Source organism: Ptychodera flava, chromosome 16 (genome assembly GCF_041260155.1).
Source record: "Ptychodera flava strain L36383 chromosome 16, AS_Pfla_20210202, whole genome shotgun sequence".
Classification (NCBI taxonomy): domain Eukaryota; kingdom Metazoa; phylum Hemichordata; class Enteropneusta; family Ptychoderidae; genus Ptychodera; species Ptychodera flava.
The window spans coordinates 13,257,795-13,280,700 of record NC_091943.1 but is presented as its reverse complement, the minus strand read 5'-3'; the positions used below and the strand labels follow the sequence as shown (position 1 = coordinate 13,280,700).

At 37.4% G+C, this 22,906-nt stretch overlaps 2 protein-coding genes across 5 annotated transcripts in view; both read right to left on the bottom strand.

Annotated features, from left to right (window-relative positions):
• Positions 1-20,923, bottom strand: part of LOC139114054 (WD repeat-containing protein 47-like) — a 28,204-nt gene extending 7,281 nt beyond the window's left edge. Inside the window, exons 1-7 of one of the 4 annotated variants that reach the window (XM_070675539.1) lie at positions 19,341-20,923; positions 7,525-7,791; positions 4,505-4,765; positions 2,518-2,657; positions 1,923-2,092; positions 1,203-1,370; positions 157-312 (exon numbers count right to left, since the gene is read on the bottom strand). In XM_070675539.1, the coding sequence (XP_070531640.1) occupies positions 157-312; positions 1,203-1,370; positions 1,923-2,092; positions 2,518-2,657; positions 4,505-4,765; positions 7,525-7,791; positions 19,341-20,537 (2,359 nt within the window). In that variant the 5' untranslated portion in view covers positions 20,538-20,923. The remainder of the gene's footprint in view (positions 1-156; positions 313-1,202; positions 1,371-1,922; positions 2,093-2,517; positions 2,658-4,504; positions 4,766-7,524; positions 7,792-19,340) is intronic. The other 3 variants (XM_070675541.1, XM_070675542.1, XM_070675543.1) reach the window with 3 other exon arrangements.
• Positions 1-22,906, bottom strand: part of LOC139114055 (L-fucono-1,5-lactonase-like) — an 84,276-nt gene that overhangs the window by 44,905 nt on the left and 16,465 nt on the right. The gene's annotated exons all lie outside the window — the stretch shown is intronic.

The window sequence follows — 22,906 nt, the reverse complement described above, 5'->3', positions numbered from 1 at the left end:
AAAACAGTATCAAATATCTGCGTTGATACACACTTAACCTATTTAGAGTCATACCAGCATACGCAGAAACATCTGATACCATCACTGTTATTTCTCACGCAAAGCAATCAAATATGGAGTGTTTCTTGAGCAAACAGAGAGAGAATGTAGTCTTACCGGAAAAACTGACCCTACCTTCCCCAGCGTCAGATCCTGGACTACCGATAATATTGACGCAACGAGGCGTTCGCAAGTCCCAGAAGCGAATGGTCTTGTCCTGGGAGGCCGATGCAAGCATACAGTCGGCCCAGGCAAATAATGATAATACATGCCCTGCAGAGGATGAGAAAGGGTGAATATAACACAATAATGACCAGACACACAAAATATAAAGTATATGCAGGACAGTGGGCAAAATAGAGGGATACATACTTCAATATTCACTTTCTACAGGTTTATGAAATTTCCTCTCCTGTCAGCTAACTAACTTAACAATAAACTTGACAAAATCGTTTTGGAAAGCATAATGACTGTCTCATCTCTATCTATTCTGCTGTAATACTAGTACAGTGTACAAAAATATTTATAGTATCTCAGTATTTGTTGGCAGCCCAACACAAAGAAGACTTAGAATTATTTTATGGGTAATAAAGATAATGATTATCAAGTAATATTATTATTGTTATGAGACATAATCTGAAATACACGTGAAGAAATAATACAGTGTTGAGACTGTTGTGTTACTTTGTGATAATATGGACAGAAGTATGACAGATCAACTAGGGACATTTAATACCAACACATGCTGGATACCCACACTACACATAGAAACATTTTCAAGTACCATACATTAAGCTAGAATACACCTCCGATACAGATATCCAAACACTCAAAATTTTACATTATTTTTCCGGTCTGCTGCTTGTGTGACCTGATTTTGAAGTCTGTGGAGTAAATGAAGTCTTCAATGTCTTGTTTTTGTGACAATTATAAATTTGCTTTTCGCTATAGAGTTTACATTGGGAAAGCGGCCATTTTGAATTTCAAATATCGGTAGGTTTGAGGTAATTTATTTCTCTCATCTAAATCTTTGCATGTTGACCTATGATTTTTTATCTTGATTCTGAAAGAGAATGGGTTGAATTTTGAAGAAACTTTGAACAAACGTTTACAACTTCTTGTTCTGACGAGGTGCGTATAACCCTAATGTAAATTTTTCATACCTGAATGGCCAGACAGGGCATGGATATTCTCTCCTCGACTACAGTCGGTCATGTAGACAGAGCAATCACCAGCGCCCCCACTCAACAGCAGTGGAGCACTGTTTGGGTCCGGCAGGAAGACAACATCTCGTACAGTACCGTTGTGCATTGTCAGCTCTGTGTCGGGACCTGTCAATGAGCAGTTTCAGGTTGGTTAGATACACTGACTTTTTAAAGCTTGTCGTGGTGTGTTGCATGTATCAGTTGTTGTGAAATGGCTGACTTCCACAGTGTGTGTGTGTGTGTGTGTGTGTGTGTGTGTGTAATGGGTCAACTGCTAACAACAACACAGTGGTTTCACCCCATTGTTTTCCGCGGTCTAGATGGAACCAAGTACAGAAGCAAGGGGTGCTAGTTGGACCTTTCCTAACCCATTGAGAAGACACTGTAGCATCTTACTTACCAGCATCGGATCTGTCAGTGTCAGATTTTCACAAACCATATTGAACGTGTATCATAAATATACAACGTAGTTTTGTGCAAACTGTAAGTCTTATTCCCCACACAACACATCGGAATTAACATATTCAAAATGACATTTTCAAATCTTTTTCCTGACATGACAATCCCTGTTCATAAATAATTAAAATAGGTGGAACACCACATACCATACCGTAATTATAAGACAGTATTTGCCAGTTAAATAAATACTTGTATATTTCAAAGTGTTGGATATCTTACCCTCTGCATTGCATTTATTGGCGTCAAATCTCATCAATTTCACAGCTTTGTCATTGGACCCTGTCGCGATAAGCTCACCACTGGGACTCCATGCGACACAGTAGATGGATCCCTTGTGATGTCGGTTACGTTTGTACAACACATTGGGTTGTTTCATCGGCTGTTCAGATCTGAAAAAAAGACAAAATGGCTGAACTTTCGATTTTTTTGCAAAAACTGGATGTTTACTACTGTGGCAGTTAGTAATCTGGCCTATACTGCGTAAAATATATGAAACATTACTGATTTTTCTCATTTTGGCAAGGAAATATCCACATAGCTGTCAGTTTGTATGTAAATTCACAGAAAAACATTCAAGTTTAACAACATGAACTTGATGACAGACTCTATTGCTTTTCATTCGACCTTTCACAATATCCACATATGCTTAACCCGTTCACCACCATGGTTTGGCCCAAGCCAATTGTTATCAATGGTGAATGTGGACCTTTCCACAAGGTATTGGGAATGAACAGGTTAAGTAATATCACAGCAAGTGAACTTCATGGCCTCCAGAGGGCAGAATTTCATGTCTTTCTCACAATATGTCACTTACGAAGGGATCTCTGGATAGGCGCATATTCTCAGAGTTTTTGAATTGGATCCAACTGCATACAGTGAGCCTGAGGGACTGAATGCCACAGCGCGGATTGCTTGTACATCTTCAAGAGTGGTTACCGGAAAAAATCGGTTATCCTGTAAATAGACAGAAAAAAAATTGTATCACAACAAAACCTTCCAACTGTTACATGGATTATTTTGGGAAAGCTTAACACTGCCACCAGTAGACAACAGTACATATAGACTGGCCTAAATGAATATGTGTAGCAAATGAGGATTAGACTGGGACTGCCAAGAGACTTAACTCATAGAAAAAGGACAAGAATATTATCTATATTTGATACTATTATGCAAATTACATCAGTACTATGCAAATGATGAACCTACTTCTTTATCATAGGGTTTCAATTTTATCATAAGGGTCCTGGATGGACTTTTTAGAAGCTGAGAATGGCAGATCCGGTGGATGGGACAGCAGGACGGTATTTTACAGTGATGCAGTAAAATATTTTGATCAAAATACAACTCATGGCCTCAGCGTACTTTCCACAGATATTACACAAATTGTTTTATGAAAAGGTTGACCACAGACATCAACAATTTCCGTCAGACATCATGTGCCAGAAGAATATTCTCTATCTTACAGAGAAGTGCAAAATTGCAAGGGATAGCAACAGCTGCTGTGGATTCAACTGAACTAAGTTGTTTGTGATAAAAATTCAAAATCCTGCTATTTATGATAAAATTCAATTCACACATAGATTGATTCATATGTTGTCACTTTCTGCCCAAAAAGATTCATGGATCATTTCACATTGGAGTAAAGCTTGAAAATGAATTTGAAATTGCAGACAAACTGCATCACTATAATGGCATAGGATAAGATAAATATCGTATATATACTTACAATAAGAAAATAACGTAACGTGACGAAAACAAAAAACTCGCAAGCAATAAGTTATGATAATGTTGTACTGGTATACAAGTATATAAATACCATAAGATCTTGATATAATATAATAATAACAAAAGAGTATCCAGCAGTTGGCTTTGGGATAATAAAATCATACCAATAAAGCCTACTATACATTTTGCATGCAAATCAACAAGAATAAAAATAGTACACCAGTAGACCAGCATAATTGATCTCTTTCAAATAATAAAACACTCCAATCTATTGGAATTTTACACCGTCGTCAGTACTTTTCCCATCCCTGGCACCCAAGTAAATTTACCCGAGTTCACCCATTATATTGTGTTGGGGGGTGGGGGGTAACCCTAAGAGTATCAATATATCAATTGGTAGTGGGTTTCCCGCACTCTTACCTATATACATAACCTTGGAAAAAACACTGACTGTAACTCAATTGACAAAATGACTACCCGGCACTTTAATGATAGATTATATAGCATTCCATGAGTAAAGACGTCTACTACAGGTTCACATTTCATGCATTAATTTTCTTGCATTCTCCACATGCATTTTATTGTTATATCAGTGATGTGTATCATTAATAATTCATGCAATATTATGAATCACACTGAAGCCTTCTGGTAAAAAGTTTTGACACTAGAATTTGTATCATGGACAGAAGTTTCATGACCTTTTGATCCATTTTGGAACAGAGGTACCGAGAACTTTTCAATTTGTGTGATGTTCCGGTCAAACTTTTATTGGAGAAGGCTCCATGGCTGTACTTTGTGAAAACGGACAGTGAGTTTATTTATCCTGGTTGAACAAATGTGCTACAGCTTACATTTGAACTCCTACAAGCTCACAGAACAACAAATAACACAGCACAGAAAACCACAGCCTGAATTGGACACGAGGTAGCTTCCATGATTTTCACAACGAACACTTCAAATACAGACAACAGAAGATGAAATCTTGTAACATGCAATACTGACGATCACAATTTTAACAGGGAGAGCACAAAATATTGAAGTATTTAAAAGATGATTGACAGCATTATATCACTAACCATAGTCACAGACTTAGTGTGAGATTTCCCATCATGCCTAGCACCTGAGTGATGGGGTAAACCACCATGGTGGATGTACATGTTCTGAGACGCAGCCTGGCTGGCTCCAGTTGGGGCCGTGTAGGTCATGTTCAGACCACGAACAGCGCCACCACTTCGGTTAGCCTGCTCACTGAATGAGGTTTGGACTTTTTGAATGGGGCCGACGGGCCGGGAGTGGTGTCGAGGGCTAGGTGCCACACTAGCTTGTGGTGGAGGCATCTGTTACGCAGATTGAGAATTAGGAGAGATGGTAAATACGTCTGATCACCCCTGTGCTTCTTGTGCAATGGAATGATCCGATGTGGAGTCAGAGAGAATACACTGGCAAGGGTGCAATGTGAATAAAATGGCTCTGAAGTCTGTACTATTTGAAAATTGCACACAAACAACTGGAAAAGGATTTCAGAGAAAAATGACAGAAACAATGATTTATTTCGTAGGTCACATAATTCTAATTTACTGTCATGCACCCTTGTATTGGCAGAACTCTTTATATTTTCTAAAATCTGCAAATTAAAGGGTGAATTTTGGACACTGAATACAGTACTAAAATGAACGCTGAATACTAAAAAGGATATCACTGGCTTGGTTTTGAATGTTAATAAATCTCTAAATACCAGGATAATTCAAAGTCTCTCTGTATGTTTTATTGGACATTTCTCAGCAAAGGGAGCCATTTTTTTTGAAACAAACTCCAAAAAAAAGAGGTTGGCTGGGACTTTATACAGTTAAAAGTTGAAAACAGGGTGTGTGAAACAGAGAAGATACAGGACAAACAAATGCATTATTTAATTGTTTAGATCAGGCCGCTGTTGTCAGTGAAGAGATAGCAAGCACCTTTGACACACTGCCTTCCAGCTGATTTGGCATGATCTTAAACCGATGCAGTGATAACGAAATCTATGTTAGAATGAATGTGAGCAAGCTATTTGATTGTTAGCAGTGGCTATTAGAGAGATGGTGAGATAGCGTATGATATTGTTACGGGCAGAAACTCAGCAATGCCGTTTACCTGGTATCCTGTACATAGATATGTACAGACCTGTTGTCGAACAACACGAGATAAGTTCTGAGTATTGTGCGCAATACACAGAACAGGGTAAAAAGTATATAGAAAATCACAATGAAAACGATGATTAGGCAAGTGTTTAACTACCTAGTACAAAATACATCATCAAGATTATGCATCATCAATATGGATGTCAAGACATAAGAAAAAATCTTCGTGAGATAAAAATCTGGCATTAGACTCTTATTGTCATTGGATTTTATTCACAAAATCTATTCCCTCTTTCAACTATAAGCTCCTCTATACTATTTTATGAAGTTCCCTGGCAGTAGTTGGTTGTGGTGTATAGGTTTTCATCACCTTATGTGGATAAATAGTCTTTTTCATGTTTTGAAGCCCATAAAGCAATGTCTTGGAATGACTTTGGAAATATCTTTTTCCAAACACGCTGACTAATTTACTGTAGTCTGTGAAAAGTCAATCTTTGCTGAAAGTGAGGAAAGTTTCTTCTAAAAGCAGTCTTTTGTTGTGGGTTGTACTCCAGTAAAGTGTACCATGGTTTTCTAATTATATTTAGCAGTGTTCCTCTCTGAAAAGCCATACATAGAGGATGACAGAAATGTTCCAGGTTTCCAAAACCATAAATTGTCTTCCAAAACCTTAGCAAAAACACTGCAAAGGGCTCCACTCTTTTATACTTGATAACTCCACAGACACACATGAGGGCTGAGAGAGCTGAGTAAACAGTGTTGAGCACCTGCAGTTGTTCAGTGTTTGGAAGACTGCCAGTAAAATAACACACCCAACCACTTTATGTGCCACTTCAATAAAATGCATTACGTCCTTTTCAACTTGTGAGAAAGAACTACACAAGTCGCGTGATTGATAAAAATGGCCTTGTGGGGGCTATCAGGTAGCTTACACCTTATCACAAATATTGATGTTTTTAGTGAAGTTTAGGTGACAGAGGTCATGGCACTTCAATTAGCAAGCCAAGTTTCATCACGTTTATAATGCTTATTCACGGCGCGTGTGATTTCTAAAATTACCCGAGTTTCACCTTTCACCTTGTCAAGGGCCCCGCCACCATCACCTACCTGAACACTAACAACTGATGGACACTTACGATGACTTTGCACAGCTTGGTTTTAAGAGCAAAGCACGCTGGATCAGCAAAGAATCCATGGAAATGTTCTCCTCTCCCGGGGCTTTGGGAAGTGAATTCATAAAACCAGAATAGTGTGTGCCCGCAATGCAAATTTGACTCTTAACTGACTCAAGAGTGTTTTCTTTGACGCAATAAAATCTTACATGATACATGCCGGCTGGCTGAATGAAATGTCAAGCACTTCCTTCATTGAAATTTGAATCACAGAATTTAGAATTCTCTAGAGTTGGAGGACACACAGCACCTGAAAAAGCAGCGTCATTCATTGACATAAATTTATTTATTCAATGGGACCTGGCTTGACGCTGTCAGGCCAACTACTACATTAAATTGGTGTTGTGTGTTCTTAAAGGCAAGTAGCTGTAAGTTATGATTTTTTTTAAAACACTATTTTTTTATTTCAACTACAGTTGCTTGTTGTATTCCCGAAACCATGTTGAGATACACAGTGTTCAGCTTGTCAACTCAGCCTGTACATGTGTAAACTGCATTGTTATTATTGACAAGTGAATTCTGGTCCAGCCTAGAATTCAAATGTAAACAATAACAGTGCATGTATAGACACAGTGTTGGCAAGCTAAATGGTCGGTGTTTTGAAATGCTTTGGAGAGTAGAACGAGAATTTGCAATACACAAACAAAACAAAAATAATGAAAAAATCATCAAAAGTTATAGCTACAGGCCTTTTAACTAATACAGCAAATCCAATTATGATATTTGACCAATGGCAACCCATTTCTTATGGATACATTTTTCTTTCTGGCTTGGGAGAAAAATTTTCATATTAACAGAAATGATTACCTGGGATACAGGAAATCCTGGATTGACTTGGAGCGGTGGCGGAGTAGCCGCTACACCTGGATGACTGGACTGACTGACATTCCCAGTACTGGAAGATGCACTTGGTGTGCCCATCAGCTGTTGCTGCAGTAATTCTCTCTCACGCTCTCTCTGTTGCAGTTGCTGTTGCAGTTTTTCCCGGTCAGCTTGGTGTTGATGGTACATCTGGGTGGACTCCCGGGTGTCCATAACACCCGTCTGGTTGAACTTGGGTGACTGGGCCAAACCCTGGAAAACAAAAGACGGGGAAAATATGCAGTGATTCTTGTACATCTTTTCTTGAATGGAAGAACATTGGCAGTATTTAATCCATGACATAACTAGAATATTTCACAGAGAAGTATTGTTATTTGCTTAGATTTTCATTTTTTTTTGGCTTTTAATGTGACATAGGCACTCCTACAATTTCCATACAGAGGATTTGCACTTGTATGTATCAATTTGATACCTTGGCTTTCACATGGTATGCATGGACAAACTTTACGTAATGTTCTGGAGACAGATATCTCTCAATGTGTCCATGGTCTTGAGACCATGAATGCATGGTGTTATTGTGTATTTGTATTTATGTGTGTATGTGTGTGAGTGTATGTGTGTGTGTGTGTGTGTGTCTGTGTCTGTGTAATAAATGATGAACTGACTGAACTGACATCATGATATTGTTCGGAACAGGTGTTGTGTATTGTGTGAATCTGCATGTATGTTGTGTGCAGCTTCCAATAGCTGAATTGATAGGATTTTTAAAAACTATATTGTGTAGGATGACAGTAACATACAATTATCAGTTGTGATGGGCAGATATATCATGAATAGGCAGATACACACACTATGTGTATATAAAAGTTTGTTTCATTAAAGTTTATGGACCTCACAAGCCACTCTCATGGAGTTATGCCAGATATTATGATGATATCTGGGCGTATTATCATAATAACATTATAACAAAAGTCTTTGTTACACAAAATGGCGTAAGGTACTCCTGCCCTAAAATTACTATCTTGGTAGTATTCTGCAGATGGACGTATTAATAGTAACAGGAAGGTGGATTGAGATTTATATGCAAAATTATAAAATTCAAACTGACCAATAAGCTACAAGCCTCACAGTGGTGGGGGGACCTTGGATTGAACAAAATCTGCATTTTCAACACACATACTGTAAACTCATGGAAGCCCTGCCCTACTTTTGATAAAACAATATGTTAAATGAATGAACAAACCAACTGCCATTTGGAACCAAAATCACCATGGCAACTGATTTAATCAGGGTACTTAAATCGACAAATTCAGATACCAGCACACTTTAATTTGTACTGATAATGTAGCTCACTGACCGGGTATCAGTGGAGGTCTGCAGATAGTACACGTGAAATGCAATTCAATCAAGCAACCTTTGACCCTCTCACTGCACAGCTGCTGGCAGTCAATTTGATCTCTTTTTTCCTTGTGGAAAAACAGAAAAAAAAAATCAGAGTGTCACATTCTACAAAAGTGCATTGCCGAGTTCACATACCTTTATAGAAAGTTGTCAAACAATATTACAGGATTAAAAGAATATGAGTGATGTACTAATAAAGACAGGTTTTTTTCGCAAGATGGCAATTTGCTGACAAACTGAATATCAAGAGAGATATGGTTGTTTGTTACACATTTGCTTAATTTAACACCTTTTTTTTTTCAATACTCTGTTAGATAGTTTTAGGTATGACAGAATGCTAATGACTCTCCTCCTCTACAGGGGAATGTTTTGCCATCATTGACGAACAACAGTATCACAATACATACGTAATAATATTTGATATTATTGTCTCTATGTATGAATTTAGGAATGAGAAACCTGAATGTACCAGTGAATGAGGCTGATATAGCACTGATGCTAGAGGCAGATGCTGCTACGGCAGTATGGAGATTACAGCATGTGTATTTATGTTTTGAACAGGGGTAAATTTTCATTTGAAAATACCACTCACATGACCAGCGGTGTTGAGACTAAAGACTTCAAAGTGTAGATTTGAATAAAGGGTAGAGAAGTCACATGACTCTTGATGAAGCTATTGAATGGCTCTCTACAGACTGCTGTAAAGCTAGTGACTACGGGAAACTGAAGGTCTGGCTGGGGATCTTTTTGGCAACTGTGACTGCATGCCTGGGGACAGTGGATCTGAAAATGATTTGCTCATCCTTGCTTTCTTCAGAAATTTTAAGGTGCGCAGTTTATTAAGAATACATGTAAATGAAACAGACGCTAGCTGCAAAGGGACCTCTTTCACTGGGTGCATGTTTTATGGTTCTGTCCATTTGGCAAATTATCTCCATGTAATTTGTAATCATTGATTTCACGTTATCACTGAAATACCATTACTGCTTATCTGACCCCTTCATTTGACTCCAATGACCCGATGGAACACTACAGAAAATTACTATCTTTACAGACAATGGCAGGGGCACGTCTCCAACCTTTTACCCAGAGACCAAACTCCAGACTCAATGCAATAGCAGCCATGCATGTACATATTACATACAGCTAACTGGGGTGTCATCATCCAGTGTGAAGGGTTTGTATGGGCAAAATTCTCTGTGTCTCATTCTCTAGGGATGGCTCTGCAATGAGCGTATTCAACATTGCTACGCTAGATTTCTTGCAATGAGCTGACGCAGTATATACTTGTTTGTATTTCTATGTTGTCAAAGACGTTCCGATGGAAATTTGGAATCAGCAGCTGTTGATCATTTCACGTATCTCCTATTGTAAAGTTGAATACTTTTGTTCACTATTTGACAGCAAAACAAGTCATGTGACTTCTCTCGCCCAATCAGCACTTGATACGGCAATGGCTACTTTTCTCTGACAAAGTTCATTTTCAAAAGCAAATTGATACTGCTCATACAACAAAACATCCACACTTGAGGAAGTATTTATAAATAGACAATTCTTTTTGGAGGGGGACAAGAATGTTGCTGTCATACAAATCAACATTTTTTGCAATGATAAAGTAGATGGGTACAACTTGGGGAAATTATTCCAAACAACTCTACTGACACTGGAACATTTATAACCTCAAATATATTGTCGTGTTTCAGTCCTTTCTGTTTTTTGCCCGACCCACCCACGAGAAGCAACAATTGCCTTGACAGGATATGATTAGGTTAGAGGGTTTGATTGGAGGAAGTCAATCCATGCATCAGATTGCAATCAGATTGGTAAGACGTAAACATCTAACTAGGATGATGTTCTGATTAATATCTGATTTGTACTTTCAAGCCCCACTGGCTAAATATTTTTGCATTTTATTTACCAGAGAAATATCATCCAATCTTTGGAAAGATGTTTTGCATAATGTTACTCAGCCATATTGTCTTTGAAAATGTCACTTTTTCAATCCTTGGTGATGGAGTTGATTGCTTAAATTCAGGCGCTTACACATGTGTGTATGTGAGCGGCCATATTTGATTTGTTAGTCAAAAATTATTTAGTTGCTGAAATCTAGGTTGTACATTCATCACCAATGTTTGAGCAACGCTCTGTGGTCACACTTTGGTAAGCATTTTATTGTACATTCATCACCAATGTTTGAGCAACGCTCTGTGGTCACACTTTGGTAAGCATTTTTACATAAGCTACATTTGATTTTAAACCATCTTATCGAACAACACGCAAAATGATTCAGCTAATTGGGTTTTAAAGCCTGAATAATTAAATTATCAGTTTTTGCGTCAATACATGTAGGTTTTCCTTTTTCAGGAGATCATATGCACACTTCTCTGTGCAAAAAGCTCCTTTATTGACGATTGCTATTGCAAAATGAAGCCATGGACTTTTACTTTATTGTGGGTTGTATTCCAGCCTTTGAACCATGTGGTAACTCAATAAAGTACAAGCTAGAAAGAGTGCGTACAGCATGGTCCCTCTGTGATAGAGGAACCATCCGTATTATACATAAAAGTCAACTTCTTTTAAGTTTACTGTATCTAGTTTCACAAATTGAGAAGGCAAATTAACTCTGCATTATATTTTCAAATGTGTTTTCCAATTACTTACCCAAATACCTTTGCAAAATTTTTGAGGGCCTGTAAAAACTATGAAAAATGTCTAATTATTTTTCCCTTACTATATTAATTTTATTTTTATTAATATTTTTATCATTTGAATATTTATTATCATCTGATCAATGCAGTTTTTGTTAAAAGGGAAACCCGATATAACACTGATGTTTATCAAGGGACTGCAGTAACGAAATTTGAAAAACCTGACTCCACCAATCAATATTCACTGAATTACCACCTGACTAACACATGCCCATATTTGGCAAGTGATCACCTGACATCACGACTGGCATGTCCATGTTTGGGCAGCACTGCCCAAACACAGTACTCCATCAGCACAGGTCAATGATGGCCTAGAGTGCCACTCAAAAACAGTCGCTGTACAGATTACAACCCCTGAATCAATAAATCTTACAACTGAAGGAGCCTGTAATACAGACATCAAGATAATTATTTTAGCCGGATAATCGTGTTTGTATACACTCCCATCATGAAATACAAAATACTCAACACCTGATTTAGTGTGTAATAAAATTTCCACCACTCAATTTCAATGTCAAAGAATCTACGTAAAAATTTCATTGATATTATCATTACGATTTTTTTCAGACTGAGTTCCACATACTATCCATTGATTCAAGTATCTATAAATAGGTCTAGTACTCAATTAAACTGTTCATCACTAAAATGTCTAAATCTGTCATACACTTTTTATCATGTTGTACTACCAGTTCTTTCACTTTGATGGTCTAAGTCTAGGCTGAGAGGTTTCTGGAGGTTACTGAATGAGATGGAAAATGGAAATACCTTAGAAGATGCTAATTACCAATTGACCTGTACATGAACACTGATCACTATCCAATTTCAATCCAATTTTGAGTGTATGCAAAAAGTGAATGCTGACCCACCAAACTAGAGTGATTTTGTTCAAATTTACAGTAATATGCATGCATGTTCCTAAGTAACTGTCTATGCCTTATTCTCTTTCATTGGAATTCAAGACAAGTTTTGCTGGGTAAAGAGTGCATATATTTAGCATTCTATAAAAGTTGTTGGATTCTGGATTCAACAAGAATTTGTCACAGCTCTGAACCGGAGGCTTGCTCAATATCAAATGATAAATTTCATGTCTTTTAAAATGGTTAAAACTATTTGACTTACTTTATTCTGAGTTTCTTAACAATTTAAAAAGAATTACTCGAAAAGGCCGTGGCAAACCCTGAATTATTTCAATATTGTTATTGGTGTTTCAGCCCCCAAGGGTAAAGCTGAATACCTGTAGTTTGTACAAATGAAACAACCAGCAGTACTGCAGTTGGCTATAAAACAATATTTCATTTTGATTTGATATCTGTAAACAGCCGTTACTAAATTCAGAAGCTGTTCAAAAGTTCAAGAACAGGATAGACAAACACAGGAACTGTCAAAATGTCAAGTGTTTTTATCCATTGGTCTTATAGCCTTGTGACTCTATGTAATAAATATGTCTGCATCTGAGTAAGTGCTTGTAATGTCCTGATAATTTATGACAAGTATTAATAATGGCATCTGTGAGTAAACAGTCAAAAGATACTCAGCATTTACAAAAAACATTTGTGCATCTGGCCTGTTTCCTTTCCATTATTATGACTCAATACATTGTTTGTTGATCATATACAATTTTTCCTGATTATTAATAATCATTGAGTGGACACCATTGTAATGAATCATCTGACACAAATGACCACTGCCAAAACATCGGAGTTTCAAATATCCTGCTTTGGTTTGACATTGTTTGAAACTCGTTGTATTTCAATAAATGTGAAAATGTGATTATGGCAAGAATGCCTTGTACAGTTGAAAATAAAAAAGCTGGTATTTCTATGTATATCATTTTTCATTCAATTCTTGATTTCAAGTATATTTAATTAGACTGTCGATCAGGTTAAATGACAAGAAGATATCTTCCACTTTGACATGTCCTATTAAACTTTTATTTTTTTCACATGAATTTGGTTTCATACAAACGTGTGTCTGCTCAGACTGGGTTCTGGCTATTTGTAATCTCAGTTGGCAAGTCGGGTATGTTTTCAGCAAGCATAGAGAGGTATCAATTATAATAGTTGCTGATAACACAACAGTGGGAAAACTGTTGCACTTCTGCTGATGAAAAAAACAACTGTTTCAAAGATACCTCCCACTGCTATTATTAAAGTATGATACAGCAAAATAGGAGTTGAAGAAGGATACAAAAAATTTCTTGCACCTTAATTTTACAACTTATCATAACTGATCTTAGATTGTTTTTTCAACCATTTGTGTAAAATAACCACAAAATCTTATGAACGCTTTGCAACACTTCGGCACTTTGTCAAAATCCAACTGCATCCCCGGAATCACCGTTGTATGGCAGAGTTGAAAGGTCATGTGGTTAAATGACTCGTGCACCAATCAGTGATTACTTGGTATGTTATGATGCGTGGTATTCTATGTGCTCTTATTCAAAGATACACAAACAACGTGCCAAAGTATCTCAGCTGGGATTTGAGAAATCTCTCTTATTCATTATTGATTCACTGTAAAAACTCAACAACATATTATTCACATGATGGACATCATTGTTGCAACCGACACATGCGTGACAATTATATGACAGCATTTATATTTTAAAAGATGAAAAACAACTTGAATTATTTCGCAACAGGTACAGTACAGCATTTTCCACATCCCGTTTCCTGTCCTAAAAATACACTGACAGATTTTGCATGACATTCTATCTTCACTGTTTAAAATTTACAGACAAAAAATAAGGAAACGACAAAATATTTTAAGCAGACGACAACTATAAATTGGAGGCCTTGTGTTGCCTGCATGACAGGAAATTTTAATACATCCTTCGGAGTCACGTCACCGTTTTTTCAGTTATTTTTGTTCAAACAGAATAAAAAATGTCAGCACAGCGCAGTAAAGCTTACACACTATCTCGGTTCAATTTTGTGCAGTTCTTTAATCATGGCAACATTTTATATAGACTTGGCTGTAAATAGCATGCAGTACGCCATGAAACTTTTAACCTTTATACAAAACATTCCCTTTTTAGCATTAGCAGAGGATGAGATAAATAACTTATGATATCAAATATGCATACTTCTTACGGATCTAGATGCATCACCTCTGTTACAAGTCTAATTAATCATGTCTTCAGGAGTAAAATTTATTGTTAAAACATTCATAGTAAAATTATTGGGCATAAAATACTTCTGCAGTCTTTGGCTTGCGCATAACAAAGGTATCTATAAGTCTCTCTCATTACTGACTAAGTCTTGTCATAAAACGTACCAAAGAATGTGTAATTTGCAAATCACTACACTTGCTTATATATCTTTCTATCCATGTAATATGTGTGTGCACACACTCACACACACAGAGCCATACACATGCAGAAACACCAGTAATATTTATTTAGGTATTCTGTGTGCGTATTCCATAAAGAATTGCAAAACTTGTAGAAATCGAGGCAAGGTTTAGAGTCACTACAGATTGACCTTAGAAGGTCGCTCAGAGAGTATTTGTACACAACCTGATAAGTACATTACCGGTAAATATTTGATGATATGATGAAACCTAAGATAGGAGAAAGATTCGAAATAAGTTGTTATGAACAAGCTGCCATTATATTGTGATTGTTAAAGAATGCATACACAAATAATATTCTCTGTTCATAAGTGTTTTTATGTATCTGTTAATATGAATATATTTCTGTGCTCAGCAGATTCACTGTGCCAAAAACTACAATGTGACTGCTCTAGCATTGCCTCTCAGCTAATGACTTGGTACTTTGATCTCCTTCCTTGTGATAGCCGAGTTGAACCTTTGGATTGAAGCTGGAATGAGGGTAAGGAGTTTACCCAGGCACCTAACATCACAGAGTGAATTACACACACACTTTAACAGGACGAGGAATTTCATTCTAGTCCATTGAGTGCCACAGTCAATTTTTGTCACATCCATAAAATCCAACCAAGACAATTTTTTTCAGATATATTCAAAAAATTTGATCAAATCTTGTAGCCAATAAAAAATCATATCCATCTGGTCTAAAATTATCAAAATATTGCAGAAGTATTAACAAAATTTGCTGAAAAAATGTTGCACTAAAATTTTGGTGGGAAAAATTATAGCACTCGCAAGAATATATTTTCCAAGCTCAGTCTGGTGAACTCGGACAATTAGAAACAGTGCCTTGGCACAACAAGAGTAACTGTAAATTGCTCTGAAAAAAGACATTTGAAAACTGATCCAATATTCTGCATTGTTTCATGAAGGCTGCAGCATTGCAGTCATACAAGATAATGCAATGAGTCACTTCTATGGCTTCTACAACAACAGTATGTGAATGCTGCAAGTCTCGCAGAATTCACAAGATTTTCAACAACGAAAATGGAAAGGAAAGAAAATTAATCTGTCATTTTTGTTTCACACAATATGAACTGCCTGTGAACAACTGGTCAAAACTGTTCAAAACTTTTAGTTTTTCCTCACAGCTTCATTTAGAACATCTGACGCTCAATAATTAAAAAATGGTATGAATATCACAGTTATAACCTCTTCTGAAAGTTAAATCACTTTTTCACAGTCTAAGTTCGTTCAGAACTCCATTGGAAATCCTATCAGTATCTGTACTGCACCCATCCCATAACCTTGTGCTTATCATCAAGCTATGGTAAACTGTAACTACACATTTCAACATCATGAATGTTACAAGATTTGTCATTGCTTTTAAGTATACGCTTTTTCAGTGTTGTTTTTTTATTTCAGGTTCCTAAATCATTTTGAAGTCTGTCTGAGAGCATTTTGGTTTTTACAAAATTTTTTAATCTCAAAATTTTAATATTTTTATAGTATGATTTGCATTGCTCGTTGCTTTCTGAGGCTCTATTAATTATAACATTTACAGCAATAAACACTGATGTAGTCATGCAAACATTTGTATTGATGTACAATAATGTTACTACATTTGATTCTGACTCATTGTTCACAGAGTGAGAACAAAGCCAATTTTGATCATAAAATGTAAAATTTAATGTACAAACTTTTTAAAAATATTTATTGATTTTATGACTATGTACTTTTAAAAACAAAGTCATCCTCTTAAAATAACGAATGGACTTTACCACCACAATGGCACTGAAACTTCAGATTTTGATTAGAAGAGCCAGTGTGATGAGATTCTGGTCAAATCAAGGCGTTTGGAACAAACAATGGATGTACTTTGTGTGCTATTTAGAATGTGAATGAATTCCTTGGCAGATTATAGAGTATCTGGAACAGCATTTTCTTAGTCTTTTCATCATCACACCATGATGTCATAAGTTTTTCTTGAAAATGTCCTACTTAGCCAATTGATGGCTAAGCCCCTATACCTGTTATTTAATGCATACTCCCTGCCTGGAATTGGTGCCCAATGTACTAGTAGACAATACCAGAAAATTATCAATGATAAGTATCTAATTCTGCAAGTTTTGTTCAGGCCACTTAAGCCTTAGCTGAATGTATTCATCAAATAAACTGACCTCAGATTCAAAGGTTGAAACAGTACTAAGCAAAGTATCTATGTACTAGGCATGTATCTTGAAACGAGAGTGTAAACCAAATATCCTGAGGCTATTTCTGTTCATTATATTCTTGGCACAAACCAGGAAATCTTCCAAAAACACTGTCTTCTGTCACAATAGTCTGAAGAAATCTGCTTTTGTGAATTACTGAAACATCAGGTATCACAGTGTTTTCAACTTTAGTTACCTTTTGTTCTAAAGGTTGTGCATCTCCCTTTGTGATGCAATTTATGTTACAGAATTATCTATGAGCAGTGCAAGCTAACAGGGTACCAGCTGCTAGCTGGGTTCTGTTATACACAATTCAGGATTTTCTTGACACAAAATGATAGCTCATTTAACACTATTGCTGTGGTTGTCAGTAAACCATACTCTGGGTGAATTTGCTGCCTGTGATAATTACAATCAGCTTATGCCCTTTCACCACAATGGTTTGACCCACACGCCATTGATATCAATGGGGTGTGTGGACCTCTTCACAGGGAATTGGGGGTGAGCAGGTTAAAGTGATGATGGTAATCATCGTGGTGATGGAAATGATCAACAATTAAACTGACGATTTACAGTGATCATCGAGTCAAACTTGAAATTCTCAAAGTACTACAAAGTAAACACCCCTAGTAGCAGTAATATCCTTTGCTTCCAACTTCTATAATGATGTAAAAGAGATAGAGTTAATGTGTATGCATATAAATAAGGTATTGTGACATCATGAAAGTTCATCCTTTGGTCACAGACAAGTTGGCATCTATACACAACAGACAGTGATCAGAATAAGAATCCGCTTACATAAAAAAATTTGACAAAATAACCTCTTATATCAAGACTTTCTTTTAAAACTGCCTTCTTCTAGATCTTGCAACACAGTTCACATGTTTATGCACAGTTTATACAGTTCAAATGACACTCTGCTGTACACATGATTGAATTTTGGCATGAGTAATTCTGCTCAGCTGTTCCTACCAGGGGGGCTGTATGAGGTATCTCCTCTGAACTCTTGCTTTTAGTTACAAGCATTACAACATTTAACTAGTATCTCTTACGACATCACACACACGCTCGCACACACATGGCCGGATGAAAATGACGGATCTACGGGTGGTCTGCTTCTGGAAATAAAAAAATTACAGCCATATGCTTCGGATCTTCCTGACGCTTTATGTCCCCATATGACCTTTCATGGATATTAGTGACGGATCTGTCCAACAGTTCCATGAAATTACAATAAGCAATACGGGAAATTATTCTGTACTGGTCGATGTTTTTGTAATTACTTCCTAGTGGTGAATAATTTCACATTGTCTCATCTCGGACTTCCATCGGAGGTGGATATGAAAGGAGATTTCATGAATAAAGTTTTTGCAATCCATGTCCCCTGATATAGTTACATGCAACTCATTGCAAAGTTATATGCAAACCAGCTCTGCATGATTAATTTGTCCAGCATTACATCAATAATTTGTGCTGATACGCTTGATGCCTTAGCAGCTTTTGATTAAAATTCACAAATCACCAGTCAGACATTCCTGGATTGCAATGGTATCCAGATACAAGTATACTCAATTTTTTTTTACATTATTGAAGTCTGAATTTTTTTTGTTTTTACACTTCTTTCCTCTTTTAACAATTTGCAGCATTTCACTTTTTCGAATTATTCAAATGCTTAATTTGAGCATACAATGACTGTGTCTACAAGAACAAAATCCTTCTCATAGACAATCTAACAAACCTTTATAAAAGTCTGGTTACCATAGTTTAGTGTTTTTTTTACTCTCATTGTGTTGATCAACATGTTTTTATGTACTAAAATGTGTTTACTAGTTCTTGAAATGAGAAAACAGTGATTAATATGCATGTGATGATAAAATTTGCATATGCTAATATTTCATAAATTGAACATTTGTTTAGATGGGTTTGTGCATAAATTGTCATCATAAAGCAGCCTACCTTGATTGATGCCTCAATTAATTTTTAACAAATTTATTTTTTAATATCATTTGTTTTTGAAGATTTGCAAACTGCATTACATTTAGTGTGTATGTTTACAAACTTGTATGTTGAATGGCATGCTATCTGGAGGTGACGATCTGTACTTCTTATTTGTGTAGGAGGGAGGAAGGGAGGGTAGTTCTAACCTTACCTGTGATGGCAGAGGACTGGGAGGTTTCTGTTTTGTTTTTGGTGAGGAGGGACTCCTCCCACTACTTCTCCTCATGACGCCATCTTCCACACTCTCAGCTAGGCCTGGCATCGTCAGACCTGGGCTTCTGTTTCCAGGTGGCAGATGAAAATTTGCAAATGACCTCGACAGAGCATCTGGTGGTAATTTGTCTGAGTCTGACTGACGTCTCTGGAGATAACCCTCAACTGATGGTGATAGAGATTGCGTCAGCACCCGTGAACTCCCACCCCAGGGCCGTCCCCGGTACAGAGTTGGGGTTGATGGAGAGGGGGAGGGGTAACCAGATCCGCGTTTCACTGGGGTGGGTGTCAGAGGGGTCATTATCTGCTCCGACCACGACTGCTTTGGTTTGTCCAATTTCTCAACGTTGACATCGAGAGATTTTTGCTCAAATGCACATGTGAAAGTGTCCAGTGGGATGCTCTGCAACCATGAAAATAGACTGGTGTCTGCGTCATCGCAAGGTGATCCGTACAGCAGCCCCCGTATGCTGAAGTTCACTGTGCTTGACTCTTTAGATGTGGCCTTCTGCTGACAAAACTCCACGCAGGATTCATACAAGAGTCCCTTCAGCAAAAGCTGGACTAGCCTGTCATTACTTGCAGTGAACTCAGATTCTATCATATTCTTGTCCACAGGCAGGAACTTCCCAATGAGAGGTAGCACGTCTCTGAAACACTGCACCCTGGCCATGCTGGGGTTCCAGTTCTTGTATTCGCTGTGGTCGGTCAGTCTTGGTAGAGTTAGCAGCAGACACAGACTGTTGTAGTCCTCTTTGGTGGGGCAGAACGGCTCCAGATCACTCAGACAGCTGACAACCTCGTCGATGGAGAACTCAATCTGCAGGTTCCCCATGTCTTCTGACTTCATGCACACCATCTCCAGAAATTTATGCTTCATGATCATGTACCGGAATTTCCTCGAATCGAAGCTCTCGATGCTTTCCAGCGGTTGAACGAACTCCATAACATCATCCCACTGTCCATCGAGAATCAGGCTTCTGAGGAATATCAGGTCATCAGAGTAAACCCCATTTATGGTCCCAGTTTCTCTCTCGACAGCACGCATCGACAGAAACAACTCCCGTGAATGGAGAAATTCAAGTACGAGCTTGATGATGTCATGTTCTTTCAGACTGATTTTTGTGGCCGTCATCTTGATTAACTTTTGTAAGTGTGACAGTCGAGAATACCTAAAAGCAGCGGTTAAGCTAACGTTGCGTCCCGTACACCGTATGAACGGCGTCTAAATGAGTTCAGCGTGAGACACCTAAGTTAGATCATGTCTCATTCCGTTATACATTTGCATGTTGTTGACATCCGACATGTCCGAAGCGATGGCGCTTCTCACTGCAGACAGCCGTTCCCACGATGGAAACAATTCGGTTCGCGGTCAGCCTAACCTCCAAATGTATACAAATACTCACGACAGGGGGGCTTTGAATTTGTTCCTTGCGATCACCGACTATCGTCAAGAAAATTGGCACACCTCCACGATGAACACTCAGAGACAGTCCGCCATCTTGGAGAAGCACAAACTGCGCATGCTTGGATTTTGATTCCGATGATGAGGCGAAATGGACATGGGCGTCGGCCCCTTTCGGATGAAGAAAGTGGAAGATGACTCAACGATCAAGTGCAATAGATATGATTAGCAGCGAAAAACAAATGTTAATTTTAAGTAAACAATGTGTCCCCTAGATTCCTGTTGTCCTCACCATTTGAATGTGGCAAATAAAATTTGGGGATGAACTGTTCACTGCTTGGAGGATGGGGTGGGGGAGGGTGCTTTGGCAGACGTAGAAATTTGAAAAAATGCTCCCATGACAACGTGTGTGAGAGATCGTACCCATTAAACTGTAAAAAAGTTGTCTTGACAGGTACTGACAATTTAGTAGAACCCTTTCAGATCTTAGTTTTATACGGTCACAAAACTTCCTTGCTTTGCCCCCTTTTACAGTGTACCAAAGTCATAAAGACGGAAAGGTATGTAAATAAAAGAGTGAAAAATTGGTGTCATACCCATTGCATCTTGCACTTCTCCTAGAAATGAATTGTTTCTTATTTTGTTTAAAAATGTAAGGTTGAGAATGCACACAATCTTCTGTATTATTGTAATATTATTTGCTGCACCTGTACAAGTAGAACCAGCAAAGATTCAATAATTAATGACAAACACCGATAGAGGGCAGTGTTTCTTTGTCTCAGAAACAGTATTTTTTATTGTCACTTAACAAAATGTGGCATGGTTACATGTAACATGTGCAAAAAAATTTCATAGACATCAGGTCAGCAATGTTATCTTACAGCTTTTGTTTCTCCTATCCTCATTCACTGAGTCAAAACAGCCACATTTCAACCTACTGTCCGTCAGTAACAGGGTTAAATTATTGTTGACAGCTGAATTCACTCCAAAATTGTAGTTGGGAATGCATGGCGCAATCTTATTTTCAGGAAACTAATGTTTATATTATTACACAACTTTACTTTAATGGTCACTGCACAGCACATTCCTTTTTCACAGACACTGGACAAATCAAAACAATATTCACTAACTTGGCCGGCTATTTTCCCATCAAAAACTGTCTCGTCTGTGAAGAGAAATTCACTTTCTGAAAACTTCTGAGCTTTCCTGCGCATCTGTCAATCAGAGTTTGCTATATATTTTGAAAGAGTTGAAACACGCTGTTTCAGTCAGATTCCTTGCTTAAAAAGATCTGGTTATTTGTAATACAAAAGTTCATCCTTTTTGAAAATTTGAGACGCGCAGGTTGTAGTCGTCGTCTACGGTCCTTGTACACCATTGAATATCAGCTTTTCATGGAAACTTTGAATATACAGCACACAGACTGCTAAAATAACCTGAATGTGATCAGAATACAGTTTGTAAAATTCTGGTATCTCGAATTACATATAGTATCATTTCTTGTAGAGTTGTAATCTTTGGGCAGTGTGCTGATATTGTGAAATTCCAAGGACGCTCTCTACAATGAACTTCAAAGATAGGAGCTATTTCAGAAATTTGAAACTGACTTTGAGCTGTGTGCAAAACTAAACCTTACACAAAGCTCAGAGCCCAAGTAAGTCAATGACTACTATGCCATTATAATAACATACAGACAACTCACATTTTTTTATCTCTGTTTATGCTTTTTTGTGGGAAAAAATTAAATGTTACAAATAAATAACATCACTGATTACATTATATTGTTTACATTCATTTCAACAAAGTAATTGTTCACATTGTGTGCTGGACAGAGATGTTTTCAAATGGTCATCTACATAAAAGAGCGCCCCCACAGATTTCTAATGAAAATTCATTGTTTTTATACATGTCCATAATCTGGTAATTGCTTCACATTCTACCACACAAAACTGTGCAGGAGGTAGCCTAAGATACTCTTGTTTTACCACAAAACCCATACAATATGGACTAGTAATATCAGGTAACATTTGCTTTTATCAATTAAATATTTGTGTCGTTTATAGATTTTACTGATATCACTTGATAACACAAATACAACA